At 38.0% G+C, this 16,733-nt stretch overlaps 1 protein-coding gene across 3 annotated transcripts in view; it reads left to right on the top strand.

Moving 5' to 3' along the window:
- Positions 1-16,733, top strand: part of LMBRD1 (LMBR1 domain containing 1) — a 71,643-nt gene that overhangs the window by 38,384 nt on the left and 16,526 nt on the right. For all 3 annotated transcript variants that reach the window (XM_085316026.1, XM_085316025.1, XM_085316024.1), the window contains exons 9-13: positions 2,408-2,560; positions 6,792-6,856; positions 7,606-7,708; positions 8,744-8,848; positions 10,112-10,261. In XM_085316026.1, coding sequence (XP_085172152.1) covers positions 2,408-2,560; positions 6,792-6,856; positions 7,606-7,708; positions 8,744-8,848; positions 10,112-10,261 — 576 coding nt within the window. The remainder of the gene's footprint in view (positions 1-2,407; positions 2,561-6,791; positions 6,857-7,605; positions 7,709-8,743; positions 8,849-10,111; positions 10,262-16,733) is intronic.

The raw sequence follows: 16,733 nt of genomic DNA, 5'->3' as shown, positions 1-16,733 counted from the left end.
GCAATAACCTGTGTAGTACAGGTCAGTTTTTTTATCAGTCAGTCCTCCAGCAACAGTTCTTTGTACTATATTCTAGCTAAAGACAGTGCTGGTCTCCAGTTGATAGGTTAAGCTTGCTAAGCTGGGGTCCTCCTTGAAGAGCTGTTTTGTTGTAGAGATCAGAAATACAAGCTTCACTTTAGGAATATCTGCTACCAGATATGGCACCTAGTTTGGTAATACTTATTTACCTTATCAGCACTGGGCATTTGCTGCATGGAGCTTCTGTGAGTTAATTTAAATCTTCATACAATTTCTCCTGTTTTGAATAACTGTCCCAAATATTCTTGCTTCTCATAAAATATGCCTTACTATTAAGAATCATTTTTGTGTGAAATATGTATAAATTTCAGTTCTGAATCCTAAATAGCCTTAGGATGTTAACACAACACCATTTGATGTAAATCATGAGTGCTTCTCAGCTCGCTGAAATGCTTTATGTAAAATAAGCAGGATGATTCCACAACCTGACAGTTCATGGTGAACGGAGTTGAGATTTCTCCTGCATTTATAGGATGGTAGGGAAGACTTCCCAACACTGCTTTCCAACACACTAATAATGGTTTGACTAGTGTTTTCAAAGCCCTGAGGGGCAGAGGATGTACAGACTACCAAGTGTGTTTGTTTTCATCCTGGCAGTCCAGGCATGCAGTTCTGTGCCCAGCAGTGACAGCAGAACTCCAGCAGTGCTGAGCCAGTTACAGCAGTCTGATTGTCTTGGTACTGCTACCATGTGAAAGTAATCAAGTACCTTCAATGTTATAAAAAATCCTGTTGGGTTATGAAACCTAAAGTAGTATGCTTGGTTTTAAATTCAAAAGCTTTGGTTTTGTGTAGGGTATGACTGTGGCAGATATCTCTATTGCTGAAACCAGCAATATTAGAAAAATGAGCACTGCCTGAAAAATAGTAATACTTGTTGCAGAAAAGTTCCAGAAAACTTTCTATATTATGTTGTGTTCTGAGCTTGCAAGCAACTTGTCCTGTTAAACTTAACTTGTAACAGTAGGATCAAAAACTACAAAGTTTGAAGTTAAATAWGTATTTTAATGTGACCACTTGTACAAACCAGTTTTCCTTAGTTTATGAATTATGGTCAGAACACTGCCTCAGTGTTCAATTAAAACCRTAATTCACAACTACATTTACATGAAAACATGAAGGTGAAAGTGTTGAATTTACCTTAATGAAAGCCTGCAGAATTACATTTRTATGCCAGTTAGTCTAATACAAAGATTCAGTATGTAGTCTGGTCTTCCATTGCTAGTCTASCTGATAGCATTGTTTTGTTAGTCTTGAACATAATTGAAAGCGAGTGGGAGCCTGGTCTGTGGGATTAAGTCATTTTCAAGTGCTAAACAGGAAATGTGGAAGATACGTTCCTATTCTTAAAACTACGTGGTGATCAAGTTGTTACATACATCTAGAATGTGATCTTACTARTCTAGCAACTCTGAGAAGTTTCATCTAAAGCAATGGACTTGTTTTAACAACTTCACTGAGATATGCATTGCTGCACTAATTGTAAGAAGGCTTTCAAAATAAGAAAACAATGACTAGAGAATGAAAATCTCAGGTTTTAAAGTGAGTAGTGGTGGATATACTAAAAGAACCTTTCTCACCTAAGGATTAGTTATACAGTAGCATCAGTATGTTAGAAATGCTTGGGTCAGTTACCTGACCCGTCTTTCATTAACTTTACTTATGTGTGCAATGGAGTTAAGGAACATGTTTGCTTTACAAAGGACTGCAACAGAGCCTGCTCAGTGCTGAGGCTCAGAAGTGAGATATAGTCTTAAACATGATAATCAGCCTTGATTCTTATCTGGTACACTCAGCTGATTCTTGGTACCATGGTGCCTTTTGTTTGGATTTCTAAGGCTGTTTTTTCAGATCAGTAAGATGTCTTGTTCTGGTAAATCAAATGTTGTGAAGTGTCTGAAAGTAGTAGAGTGCTGGAAGGAAAACAGATACCAAGCTAAACATACTGGCTTAGTTGGGGAATTCTGGTTGGAACGGGCCTCTGGAGATCATCAGGTCTATCTCTTATGTAAAGCAAGGCCCCCCTTTTCAAATTGGATCAGCATGTTCAGCTTGCATCTGGGCAYTTTAAATGTCCTACTGTGGAGACTCCTCTCACTAGCCTAATTTTTTGACCACCCTCTTTGGGAACTTCTTTACCCTCTACTAAGAATTTCCCCTGTTGCAATTTTTAACTTGACTTTTGTACCTTGTCCTTTTGTTGCATATAAAGTGTGAATTGTTATACAACAGACTTYTAGAGCTGTTCTAACTTGCTAAACCAGATGGTAAATCTAATGTTTCTATTCTGTTGCYGTAATCTCATGCATTAAATTTTGATCATTAGTGCAGAGATGGCCGGCCTCTATCATCAAGGGATAGACGGGCTGTACAACAACTTGAAGAGAGACTAAGGACACTTCGAAGGAGAGAGAGACATCTGGAATTTATTGAGAAAAGTTGGTGGACAAAGTTCTGTGAAGCTATCCGACCTCTAAAGGTAAGAAGTTTTGACTTTTTTTCTGAGATTGAATTACATACAACTTCAGGTTTCTTCCTCCCTTAATATGGTAAATTTGGCTTATGATTTAACATGCTGAGTCTTTATTTTTTCCTTATACCAGTGACAGCCCTACAGCAAACTCAAGTATTTGAGCTCTTAGATAAGCTTTTGCTTTTTCTGAGATATGACTGTAAGATTGAAAAGGCTAATACTGTCATGAGGTTTTGTGAAATATTTTTCCTGAACTTTCAAGATCAAGTTGGCATATTTTAGAGGACTGTTACTTTAAACCTAGCTAATACTTTTTTTAAGCTTGGTGGGGAGGGACTACAAGCAATATCTCAATGTTATTGCCAGTGTTCTTGCTGAATACCAGTAGAAATAGGCTAAAAGTAAAGTTGAACAAAGACCTTCAATATGGAATTCTTGATAGAATTATTGTTCTGTGATACCTCAGATTTAGATTGTAGCCCTTTCATTTAAAGGGCAAATATGCATAACTCCTCACTTCAGTAGTCCGGGCACTTCTTGATTCAAAGTAACATGTGCTTTAACTCTTCACACGAACCTTTTTGAAAATCTGAGAAATGCACTGGCCAAACTTAGTGTGTCAGACTTACTTTAATAATCCATTTTGTTCTCATAGGTAGTGTGTAACAGGACTAGCTACTTACAGGTTATCAATTATAGAGATGCTGAAATAGCATTCTCACTTGCAGTCTAAATGTTTATTTTCTGGATAACTGTAGTGGTCATTATTGGAAACTGCTTTGACCTGAGAATCCTAGACTTACAGGGAGCTCCTAGTAGATCATTCTTCCTGGCAGGTTCTCAGAGTACTGTTGTGTGGTGAAGCATCTTACAAAACTCAGCTTTAGACAAATTCAGAGTAAAGACATCTTATGAAGGTGATAGTGTAGTACATTAAAACAGTCTTGTAAGAGTTGAGATGCTAGTAATTAATGAACGCTATTTCATTTGTCTATGTGCAAATACAACTTGTCAATGGTTAAAGTAGTATCCTTTAAAGAAGTAAAGCAATTTTGTAGTTGTGTGTTTCTGAACACTGTAAAAGTGTGTAAAATCTCTTGGAACCTTGCTATTTGCTTTTATAGCACTTTTGATTTCAGTCTTCAATGTAACCTTTAGTCTTACAAAAAGTTGAGCCTATCTGTTTAAGAGTGTGGACCTTTCTCAAGTTACAAGAGCATCTGTAGTGAGTGACTGCTAGATATGGAAAGCGTTTTGTTTTCTGTCAGGTTCATGGAGTTATAAGTTCTTATTGGAACTTACAGGACACAATAGCAGCATATTCAGGAATAGCATTGTCTTGGGCTTTTTAGTGTCTAAATTCAGACTTCTATAACCACTGCATCTTTGCATCTCCCTGCATATTTGTCCTTCCATCTCAATCTGTATAGTTTCATCTTAGTCTTGCTTTTCAAGTTTTTTTATTAAATCTATTAGCATGTGACCTTTTCACATAAGGCCAGAGCTTAACCTTGCTTTTCAGAGAGACTTCTCTGAACTAAAGTTAACTTTGAGTACTGTTACTGCTTTACTCAAGGCTACATTGAACTTGAACATGAAGCTGTTTGTTTCTCAGTTTAGTCAAAACCAAGAAACTGGAAGATACTCAAATGAGTAACAACAGGGGGTTGTCAAGACATGTCAAACTAATGTGATTTCTTTCTACATAACCTTTTATGTAGACAACTGTCTATGCTTTCTTTAGAGTGGCCTCTATTTCAACTRAACCATCAGCAGCAAGAGAAATGATGTTTACTGAGAGTAGGTACAGATGCTGTTTAGGAAAAACTCCAAAGGAGGTAGGAAGTTATACTTGCTTTCCTCAACAGTAGGAAGCTTTGAGTGTAGTATCAGGTTTTCATGGGTTGCTTCAAGACAGACTTGAATCAACTAAAGAGGTGCCTAATGTMACTAATAGGTCCTATCTTCAAAATCTATCACTATGAGAACAGAGGAAACCAACTTGAGTGGCTTGCTTTCAAGTCCCTGCTTAAGTTATCAACATCAGTCCAAATACAGGGACGGTGCTGCAAAGAGGAGAATATAGTGCTCTCTTGATAAGTGGCACACTTCCCTTCTGGCAAGAGGGAGACTGATACTGATTTTCCCCTATCTAATTGTGAGGACTTGGTATTGTCTTCAGTCTTTCTGAAGGCCTTCAGCAACAGCTAGAGTAGTACAGTTGATTCTGTCTTAAGTGTGGAGGGATAGGTTAATCTTCTCCAACCCTTTGTGTCTTTCCTGGGACTTTGGTTTTTCTTGTTTTTTGGGGAGAGGTGGAAGGGGGAAGCTGCAGGCAATTTCAGTGCAAGGCTTTACTAACAGTGACTCTGGCAGAGTGTTAGTACAGATTGTAGGTGCTGACAGTTGTCTGCCAGTTCAGCTGTGGTGTGGTTAAATTGACAGAGGCTTTCTTGCCACCATAGCTGCATCTACATCAGGGCATGAGGGGTGAATATTTCATGTCCTAAGTTTCCGTTAATGATAACTGTAGAGCTTGTTATATAAAGCAAAACAGCTACTAATAATCTTTAACCCATGTTTCTTAAGTTACAAGCTGAAAAATGTAAATGCCATACAACAGTAATTCTTATCTGCAAGGAATCAACTTTGATTCTTGGTCAGTGTAAAACTGTTCATAGTGTTGCTTTTGTGCCATCAATTTTCCTTACCCTGTTAATGGGTGGTGCCTGCTCCTTTAAGTTCTCATGTTGCTTTGGGATTGGTTCAGAGGCATGGGATGCTATCCCATGCAATTCAGGTTATAGTTGCTCCACAGGCCCCTCTGAGAAATAATTGGTCAGGCAAGTATTCTTTTGGAGAGGCAAATATTAGCCACCAAAAATACCACTTAAGTTTGTATATCATCTGCTCATACCTGCTCAAAACAGATTAAGTCTTAAATATAATTATTTTAGTAATATTTTGGAACTATGTGTAGCTGAAACAAGTTAGCTTGGCTAACTTTTGGGAGCAGGGATAGGAGGTGGAAAGCTCTCTAAATACCTCAGAAGCAAGGATGATGGGAGCAGGAGGAAGCTTAGAAAGTTGAAGGGAGGTACTCAAAATGGTATAAGGTGAGCATAAATAACTTCAGAAAAGCATAATCAACTTGTGACTTGAATACATACAGATAGTGTTAGAAAAATATACTGTAACCCAACTGATTCTCTTAATTGCTTTGGCCCAGCTTATTAAATCTAATGCAATTCAGTGTTGTAGCATGACCTAAAAATGGCACACCACTTAACCTTTCCATTGTTGAGAATTGCTTATTTTGACACTTTTTGTTTTCAGTTAGCTGTATCTTTTTAATCCTATGTTTGTATGTAAGACAAAGCTTTCTTGAGGAAAATTATTTCTTACTGTCCTCTACTTCAATGTTATCGACTAATGTAGAGGTTTTCTAATACTAAGATGCCAGAGGAGCTCATCTGAGGCAGCAACACAAGCTGTAGTAGTAGGTGACACTTCTGCTGATTCTTTTTGTAATGACTGCAGTCTTGCATAAAAATACGATTCACTGGCAGTTAGGCATGCATACTAGCTTGCACAGCAGACTGGATCAGAAGACCTAAGCAGACAGTTAATGTAACTGTCATTGTAACTGTCATTGTATCATTTTTTTTGTTGATCAGCTGTGAGAAAGGTGGTAGCTGTGCAACCTGTTTYGTAGCACATCTGCAAGTATAGATGGGATGGGTAGACAGGTGTTCTGATCTGTAGCTGGGAGATGTGAGGAAATGGCCTGATGGTGGAGCGGTCTTAAGTGGTGCGTTTGAGAGGCAACAGCATAGCTTGAGTGGGGATGGCATTGAGTTACTGCTTTCAAAAGATAAAAGTGAGGGAATAGTAGGATGCCAAGGGATTAGAGTGGAAAATGAGATAGTCTTGCATTGAAAGTCAGACCTMTTAATACAGATCAAGGCTGCCTTTTTTGAATGACCTTGCTGAATTCCTCTATGTTGTTTGGATGAAGGAGTATTTCTTTTTTTCCCTAATACTAAAAACTCTTCATCAGTTGATAGTCCTGTTCCTCAGCCCAAGTAGTCTTGATTAAGCATCATTCCTTACAATGAAATTAAACATACTAATATTTTCAGGGACTTGAATTCCTCTCATTCCTTTTTTGAAAYTGTAGATTTTCCTTTTCAGCTTCACAAACATTTTCAGTTACATTCTGATATCTTTATTTTAGATTGTGTGGGGAGTATTCTTTATTGTTGTGGCACTGCTCTTCACTGTGTCTCTCTTTCTGTCAAAGTAAGTATATTTTGATACTTTTTAAACTACAGTTATGTAGTTTCTATTCTAATTTCAAAATCAGTTGTTATGTATGTAAAGGGGTTATTTGTTTCAAGAGTCAGCACACTTCTCCTATGCTATGTTTCTGTAATTAGTGTTGCATTTCTCATTGTAATAGCATATGTTGAAATTGAACAAATGTTTCTAAAACAAATTGGAAAAAGACTTGGTTCAGCTTGATAAAGTATATATTGCTGGAAACTTGTAATTCAGCAGAGAAATTAAGCATATATTTTAAAGAAGCTTAATTCAGACTAAAATTATTTTTGCTTTTTGAATAAATATATGTAGGTGCTGCTTGGGCTGATGTTCAGATTCATGCAATGAGTGGCATGTATACTAAATGCACATCATAGTTACGTTAATGATTGYTTCGTGGAGTTGAAAGTAATAGATACAGTAATACAGTGATTCTAATGAAGATTAACACTTAAGATTTCAATTTTGGCACACTTGAGACTGGGCAAACAACCTGTATGGATGAATTGGGGAAAAACTAAAACACCAAGAAGATGTAGAAGTCAATATGGTTTTTATAGGACAAGTGCAGTTAGGTGTGATAAAACAGTGCAGTAGATGTCTATCTGTAAAAGTGAAAGCTTTCAGTCTAGGCTTAGTTTGCCTTCTTAATGAGCTGACCTTTTAATCAAATTGAAGATAAAGCTTTGGGAGGACCATAGTGCATAACCACTTCTTAATTACTGCAGTTTGGACAAGGCTCTACATTCAGCTGGCTTCGATTCTGGATTTATAATCTTAGGAACTAATCTGACCAATCCGTTGAATATGCTTTTACCTGTTCTTCAAACAGTAAGTAAACAACTGGTGATTGTGTATGTCAGGATGTTCTTCTGTTTCCTGGTAAGCTGCCTAAAGGGAAACTACATGTTCTATAAAAGAAAGATAGCTTCCTTATAGCATTAAAATATCTGTTATCAGAGTATATTAATGTGAAAATCTTGGGTGGATGGGAATCAGTTGCTGGAGGAAGGTGGTACTTCCTGGAAATTATTGTTGCATTTAGTAAGTCCTTACTACTAAGGAAAAGTGACATCAGTTGTGGTGGTGATGATCAGACTGAAAGGGAATGTTTTTTTTTTTCTGCCTGTACACTTAAGTTTGAGGAGTTTGAGTTGTTGACAGTTCCCCCATTGTAATAAATTCTTCACTTTWCAATACTTAATGCACTTTGTTTTAAAAGTGTAATAAATTCATATCAGTACATAAGATTAAGCAGTTCAGAACAAGCCTACATAAGAACAAGCCATTATTAGCATGAGCAGGGTTGGAAGATGACAAAGCCATGTATGAATTTAGCAGTCAGTCAAGAGTAAGTTAACAAAGATGAGCCTTAGTGCAAGCCAGTGCTCTTCTCTCCCCCTATTGCATTGTCTCTGCATTAGCTTGGTACAATGTATTGCTCATCCCGAGATTTCTATTTTGTAGCATGCTGAGGGAAGAAGTGTTTAACAGTGTTCACTCTTACTTGCTGGTTTTATTATGTCCAGAAATATTCAAGAATACAATGTCTGTTGTCCTAAAATGATTATGTCATTGTGGACTTTGTTAAAACCATTTAGAAGGGTTTTAACAATTTCTAGACCTGAAATGTATAGTATCTTATTCAAAATTAAGGCAAGCTTTAAGTTTGTCTGGAAAAAGCAGTTAACTGCTTTTCCTAACTGTTACTAACTCAATTTGCAGCTAACAACAAAATATCTTAAAGATCTTACTACTGTAAGTGTTATCAGTAGAAAGTACTTATTTAGTTTTATTTGAGCGAAGAGCTTGTCTTCTAATTTGTACAATTTATCCTTTTTTACACTGACTGTTTCTCATTTTTAGGTTTTTCCACTTGACTATATTCTTATTACAACTATTGTTATGTACTTTATCTTCACATCAATGGCTGGAATTCGAAATATGGGTATATGGTTCTTCTGGATAAGGGTAAATATCGCTTAGTGAGTATTATAAGCTGAATTCTTTAGATGTTTTAAGCTTTGACTTGAGCATATTTGATGTGGAGCTGCTGTTTTACTGCTTCATAAACATTGGGTTGTTGCAAACAAGCATTCAGTCTGTTACATCACATCATAATGTGAGTGTAAGTGTATTGCACTACTTCCACTGTTTTAAAAACTGCTTTTTTGTGAAGTTATGAAGCTAAAACTAATGCTTCAGTGTGGTTAAGCACTGTCAGCTGACTCTTTTCCCAAGTGTTAAGTCATGTGGCACTTGGCTTCTGACTCTTCTAAGCAGCAGTATCTGATTCTAATGTATACTGGAAGCATTTTAATGGATTTGATCAAAATTAGTCTGAAATGTGCATGCAGTAGTATCAGACTTAGGTGGGAAGCAAACGTATCTATCTAGAAAAGTACAGTGATGGTATGAGTCAAATAAAACACCAAAATTAATTGATATCAAATAATATTACTACATTTGAAAAAGACTTCATATTCAGTGTCATTCATGCCTATGATGCTTCATTCAGTATTTTTCTTTGCTCTTGTTTTCCCTTTACTGCTGTCACTCAAATTGTGATGTCCCAGCACTGCCAGAACAAGGTCACTGTTCACAATGAGTTTTTAAAAAAACACACCTGGTTTTGAAGAGCTAGGCAGCTCTTTCCCTTCAGCTGATGATCTTTCTCCCCAGTGTAGTACTGAGTGTTGCAGAATTACAGAGGAGCTGTTATCTACAGGTAACAGCAGGGGATTATATTGTTCCCTATGGYATAAGGTGGAAAAGATGCCACCACTGGATGCACAAGTTTCTTAGTGCCTGGGAATACTATATCAATTATCTCCTCTGCTTCTGAGTTTGATTAGAGGGCTAGGGGTAGATAGCAACTCACTTGATCACTTGTATCAAACTGCTTTGATTTGTCAACAGTATTTAAATCTTGCTGTTAAACACTTTCTARGAAGCCTGCTGATTTTATTAATGTTCTTGGTCATTGATACAAACAATTATAATTTTGGTTAAATAGCTGTGCTCTAAAACGTGGGTAAATATAGCTACGTGGGTAACGTGGGTAAACTACTTCGACTCGTTGGAATTGAGTTGCCAGAGGACAACTCAGCTTTAAATCCAGTGACAGAAGTGGGAGGCTGCTGTTCCTTGGATTAAAGAGAAGTTATAAGTATCTTTGGCATCTAGAATCTAGAGTTTTCATCATGCTAATATTTGTATGTTTTCTTGTTTTAGCTTTATAAAATCAGACGAGGAAAAACTCGACCTCAAGCACTCTTATTTCTCTGTATGATACTTCTATTGATAGTTCTTCATACAAGTTACATGATCTACAGTCTTGCCCCTCAGTATGTAATGTATGGAAGCCAAAAGTACCTGGTACAGGTGAGATTTGACATGCTTTTAAATCAAAAAGTAACTTGACCTTCTGATTTCTGATGTAATTTGAAAATGTTTACAGTAACTTTTAAAGCTAGGTCCAAGTGTCAGCAGCTTGAAGACTTGCGGTCATCTTTTTAGCTCTTGATAGATCTTCTGGTACTGTATAAGCCAGAAATTAGCTGTATTGTATCTAAAGCAATTTAATTTCTAGGTCATCTTTTAGACAATGTAAACCTAGCTATTGCTTTACTCATTTTGATAAAACAGCAGCTAGCATCTTAGATTTTACACTTGTACTAGTACATTTATGTTGCTGAACAATTGCAGTGAGGATTAGGTTTTTTGGAAGTGTCTACAGACCAGAAATAACATGTTGCTGCTCTTAAGTTGATACCTTTACTTAGTATAGCAGAACAAATAATGGTTGAAACAGTTAAATATTTGCTGATTAATACCACTTCAAACTTTTTGAACTGCATCTAATTTCAGTGAACTTATTCCAGTTCTTGCTAGTCTTTTAAAAATCTTACAGAATTAACCAGTTGAATATCTTTGCTGCTTTTGTTCATTATTTCACTTTTGAAATAGTGAAAGAAACTAYTGAGTTTCTTGTTTCTGTGGTCTCTCCTGTGCCTGAAGACTTTAAGCTCTTGTATTTAACCTTTAGTGAGTTAAGGCTGGGTACCTAAGGGAAAGGCTGCTGGGTAATGCATGCCCATGACCAAAAACATCTTGAGGGTTYTATAGACAGCTGCTTACCCATTCTACAGGACCAGAAGTTAGATCTGTTCTTTTAAATATATGCAACTAGCAATCATGAGCTAGTTGCTCATTCAGGCATAATGCTGTCTAGATCTTAGTGTATTGTTCTGCCTTTCGTGACACTTGAGCACAACACAATTGAACTAAACCGGCTGGAATTTGAACAGGACTATGAATAACAGTAAACTGCTTGAGCATTTGGAATATTTCTGTTAGACTTCCAAAAGACTACCCTTTGGGGAGAATGCCCTTTTTTCAGAAAGGACTTCACTAGCCAAAAATATATAGTAAAATGTATAATTAATCACTGAGTTCCTCTGGTTAAAAGTAGTTGCAGAAACTTTTAAGAAGAGTATAAGGAACTGAAGTTCTGTTTAGTATTCTAGAGAAACAATCTCCTCAGCTTGATTAATGTGCTGAGTGGATGTGGTAGAACTGTCATTGCAGGAAGTGAAATTCAATAAATGCTACTTTTGCTGTCACTACATCCAAATAATCTGAGRCAATTCATGTTAGCTAGACCAGGACTGTTAGCTTTATTTAATTCTTTGACCATAGGGCTATTCCAAGCATATCTATCTCCAGTTAATCAAGAATATTTCCAATTATTTCTGTAGGGAACTTCAAAATTCTCTTGGGTATAGTGCCTTTACCAGTTGAGGCTCTATATGGGGTTTTGGTGAACTTGCAAGTCATGAGCTGCTGAGGAACTTCTGGTTTAATTTCTTAAGACAACTTTTTTAACATCTACAGAAAAGCCATCACAAGTTTCTTTAGTCTTTCACAAATGCAAAGAATTCTGTCCATGTCAAACTTCTCAGGCTTGTATCAGAAAGAACTCTACTCAGACTTGGTATTTCTGCTTAGGCCAGATATTCTCTTTGCCTAGAAGAAAGACTGCTGTTAGATGATGCTTGACACAAAGAGGAAGTAAGGCTTGATTGGCCTAGACAATAATACAAGGTCAGCACTTGCTGCTGGTGGCCCTGRTAGCTCTCCAGTTGGAAACCAAAGCAATAGCACAGTCACTTTCCTTCCACAGCCTTTAGCTAGGTATTTCARTGGAATAGAAGTGAGCTGTCTAATTGTCATCAGAAGGAATCCAAAATAATCCYGTAGAGCTGGATATGGACTTTCATATGTTCTTGTTCGTGAATATATATGGCAATAAACTATGTAAAAGGCTGCAACCTAAACTTGTATATGATTGTTCTTTCCTTCAAAGTGCAAATGTACTTTGAAGAGCTGATATACTGAGTCACTTATTTTTTGCCTCCAACTTGCCCTTGGAATCTTACKTTCAGCTTTGGGCTGAATGTGACAATAATAAACATTAGTTTTTTTAAAAAAATTGAATGTTTATGCAGCAGAGACTTGAGTGCTCTGCTGCCTAATGACCACTAAATGATTTTGAGGAGTGATTTTGTAGCTGCATCTCTGCTGTCACTTTTGCTGCTTTTCTACTCCTGATTGTTGTGCCCTTCAGAGTTTCAGCTTGAGTTCCATGCCATGGCTTTCTTGCTGTTTCTGTTCTTGCTGACTTCTCTATGGGAAAGGTAGAGTATTTTCCTATGGCCTAAACTCCTTTGCCAAGTCAGACAAGTGGAGTTGAAACAAGTCTCCTATAGCTCTCCAAGCCATTGGAGTTGTAGAGAAAAGAGCAACACAGGTAAAAATAATTCAAAGACTTCTGCTAGGATAGGAAAAGCAGGAACTTCTTTGCTAACATGTTAGCAATCCTCGTGAGGAAAGTAGCCATCCTTGTGAGGAAAGCTGTGAAGTAAGAATGATGGAGGAAGGAGATGGCCTGCGGTCAAGTGAGGAAATGATGAAATGTAATGGAAAGCAGAGCACTGGGAGGTCAGATGAGACTTCAAACAAAACAGGGCAGAAGGGAGGGCCGCCTCAAATGACTGCAAATAAGGAAGAGCTGGGAGGACAGCATTATGGGTAAGCACTCAYGCTTTTGTAGGAAATCACAACTGGGTGCCTCTCTRAAGTTTCTGTCCACAGATGTACAGCRTGAAGAACAAACAAGGAACTAGAAGTCTGTGCAGTTACAGGGCTGTAATCTCATTTGGGATCCCAGATGTGATGAGAACTTGCATAACTGGAGTGCTGCCCTGGATAAATAAAACCTCTATATTAAGGATAGGTGATGATGAGGGGGAATTTTTTTTTTGTGAGAGGATAGCAGGTGTACATGGAACTCTGTCTAAAGACAGATTGAGTCAACTAAAATCCTGTGATTTAGAATTAGAGGGCAGACCAACATGGCTGTTGTGAGTGTCTGTTCTAGATGGCCTGACCAGGCAGTAGATGATGCCTTCAGGTGACTGAAGCCTTATGCTTACAGGCCCTGGTCCTCATGGGGGAATTGAACTACCCTGATACCTGCTGAAAGGGCAACAGTGAGTCACAAGCAATCCAGGAGATTTTTGGAGTATGCTAATGACAATTGGCTGATGCATGTGATCAGTAAACTGAGAAGAGATGCTCTGATGGACCTGATCCTTAGAACAAGGAAGAATTGGTTGAGGGTGGAAAGATTAGGGGCAGCCTTGGCTGCAATAACCATGAGGAGGACTTCAGGGTACTGAGAGGAGGGAAAGTATAGCAGGATCATAACCCTGGGCTTCAGGAGAACAGACTTTGGCCTGTTCAGGGATCTGCTTAGAAGAATCCCATGGGGATATGATCCTGGAGAAAAGAGGGGTCTGGGACAGCAGGGTTTGTTTGATTGCTTCAAGGATCAGCTCCATCCTAACGAGCAGAAAAAATAAAGGCAGTAGGAGGCCTGCACTGGATGAACAAGGAGCTATTGACAGTGTGGATATAAAAAGAAAGCAAATCCTATCTGGATTTGAAATGGGTGGGGGAAGTGAAAAGCAATGAAAGGCTTCTATGGGCACGTCAGTAGCAAAAGGGAGAGTAGTGAAATGGGGGCCTACTGCTGAGTGGATCAAGGAACATAAGGTGACAAGGGGCACAGTCAAAGTATTGATTATTGCCTTTGCCTTGGTCTTTACTGATAAGATTTGCTCTTCAGGAATCCTAGGCTCCTGATGCAARGTCTGGATCAATACAGACTTACCCTCAGGGGAACAGCAACAGATTATGGAACACTTAAACYGGACATGCAAATTAGACCTCATGGGATGTGCCTATGAGTGCTGAGGGAGCTTGCTGATACAAGGCTGCTTTCAGCCTTTGAAAGGTCGTGAGGAGGTTGCTGAGGACTGTAAAAAAGCAAGTGTTACTCCTTATCTCCAARAGAATAAGCATCCAGAATTTACAGGCTAATCATCCTTACCTTGCTCCCTGGTAAGGTCATAGAGCAAATTCTGGAAGCAATTTTGTAACCTGTGAAGCACAAGATTGAGGGGAGTTRGCATGATTTATGAAAGGGAAGGGAAATCATACCTGACCATTTTGATGGCTTTGTATGATGAGGTGACTAGCTTKGTTGAGAACGGTGGATATTTATCTTGACACTAGCAAGGCTTTTGATATTGTCTCTTCCAGACTGAAGTATGAACTAAAGTGAACAGTGAGCGGGATTGGAAAATGACTGAACTGCTGGGTTGTAATTAGTGATGCAAAGTCAGCTAGAGGCAAGTAACTAGKGGTGTATTCCAGGGGTTTAAGATCATCTTTAATTTAGATGAGACCAAGTCTGCAGATAATAAGGAGTTTGATGGGTTTGCTACACTATGATAGTGCTACCATTCAGAGGAAGCTCAGTACTGCTGGAGAAATGGGCTAATGGGAACTTCATGATGCTCAACAAAAGGCAAATGCCAGGTCCTAGCCCTATGTCCCAGTACCTACTCCAGCTGTCTGACTGGGAAGCAGCTTTGCAGAAGAGGCCCTGAGGGGAACCAAGTGGACCATAAGTCAGCAGTGTGCGCTTCAGGTAAGAAAGGTCAACAACATTCTGGGCTGCTTTAGGAAAACTTACCAGCAGGTTAAGAGATGTGATCTTTCCCTTCTAGTTAGTACTGGTGAGAACTCTGGTTCTGGGCTCCTCAGTGCAAGATGTGAGTGTACTGGAGTGAATACAGCAAAGGGTCACCAGGATAACTAAGGGCTTGGAGCTTATCTTAATGCAGACAGGCTGAGAGAGCTGGCATTGTTTAGCCTATAGAGGAAAAAGGCTGAGAGGATGGGCAATTTTATCAAYGTTTATAARTACCTGATGGAAGAGTTCAAAGTTTAAAGAAGGTGACGCTACTTAGTGGTAGCCAGTAATGCCCAATGGCAATGAATCACAGAATGACAGAGGTTGGAAGGGACCTCTGGAGATCATCTAGTCTGTTCCTCTTACCATGGCAAATGCAATTAGTTTTTAAACACTTTATGGTATTATCCTTTATAATATTTTATGCCTATTTTGCAATTTTTTCATGTCTTTTATACAAAGATGCAAAATTATCAATGCACCTGTAAGGTTTTGCTTGTGTAAGAAAAAGGATTGTTAGAGGAAGAGAGGCCTGTTTTATGACCTCAAGGTAGAGTCCAATGCCTTTGAGCTTGTAGAAAACAGTTTAATTTGTGTATATATGAGGAGTCTAAATCAAGTGTTCATGGACAATGAGAATATTAGACTAGGAAAAAGCATGGGAATCATAAGAGAAACTTGCAGTTCTGGCTATTCATGTTTTACTTTAAGTTCATCATGTCTTAAAAAGCAAAATGTGAAATGATGAAGGTGAAACTTCAGGATGGTAAGAGTCTGATTGTTATTCTGTATTCTTTGCATTCTCATACCATATTACTGTTCTACTCAGAAGCACTGAGCAGTATAAGCTGTAGTGGTGACAGCCAGCTGAAGTACCTGATGCAGCACTGTGATAAATGTACACTTTCACTGATTGAAACTTCTTTTGTTCTTATTCTATTGCTTCTATCTACATATTGTTTTTTTTTTTACTACTTTGTTTCTGCTTTGGTTCCTGATTTCTCTGTCCTCTCATAATTGGTTTCTTCTGATGCTACAATGGTCTGTACTTTCATGTATTTSTATGAAGTGCAAGTTAGCTGCTTATTCAAACTGGTTCTTTTGAGGATAGGTTTAGTTCTTAAATTCAGCTTTCATTCTGAAGGTTCTAAACATTCAGTAAACTTTGAGTTAAGTTATCAGACAGTTCTTATGTACTAGTTTGTGGGTTTTAAGGGACTGTTTTCTTCAGACTGCAGGAGAAAAGGGGTAGGCCCTTACTAATTCTTCAGGAGGGCTTCCCATTTAGGAAATTGTAAGTACAGCAGAGAAGAACCTGGAAGTGAGTTAGTATAAGCAGATATCAATGCAGCACAAAGGGTTTGTGTTAAACTTTGCTAAAATTAATGATTCAAAAGCAAATCTGGAAAGTAAAAACTTCACGTAACCTCTAAAATGGCCAGTTTTTCAAAGGTATAAAACACTATCCAACATACTTAAATAGGCAGTGTAGAGGGAGACAAGTTACTGAAGTAAACTGTTGAGGACCTAAACATTCCCATTCAAGTATTCCAAACTTTTCTGGCTTTTAGACTAGGAAGATGCTGCATTCACAGTTTCATTATGCAAGTCTAATGTGTTGGCCTCATCACTAAAGATGAATTCCGAATTTTTGTGTAAAGTTAAGACTCAGTTTTGGAAACAAAGTTTGTCTTGAGTGAATTTTGAAAAACAAGCTGTTTTTTTAGATGAACACTTAAATATTCATGTTAT

This window comes from Rhea americana, unplaced genomic scaffold (genome assembly GCF_003343005.1).
Source record: "Rhea americana isolate MKP2758 unplaced genomic scaffold, rheAme1 scaffold_45, whole genome shotgun sequence".
Taxonomy (NCBI): domain Eukaryota; kingdom Metazoa; phylum Chordata; class Aves; order Rheiformes; family Rheidae; genus Rhea; species Rhea americana.
Note: the sequence above shows the minus strand (reverse complement) of the source record. Positions and strands in the feature narration are given on the sequence as shown.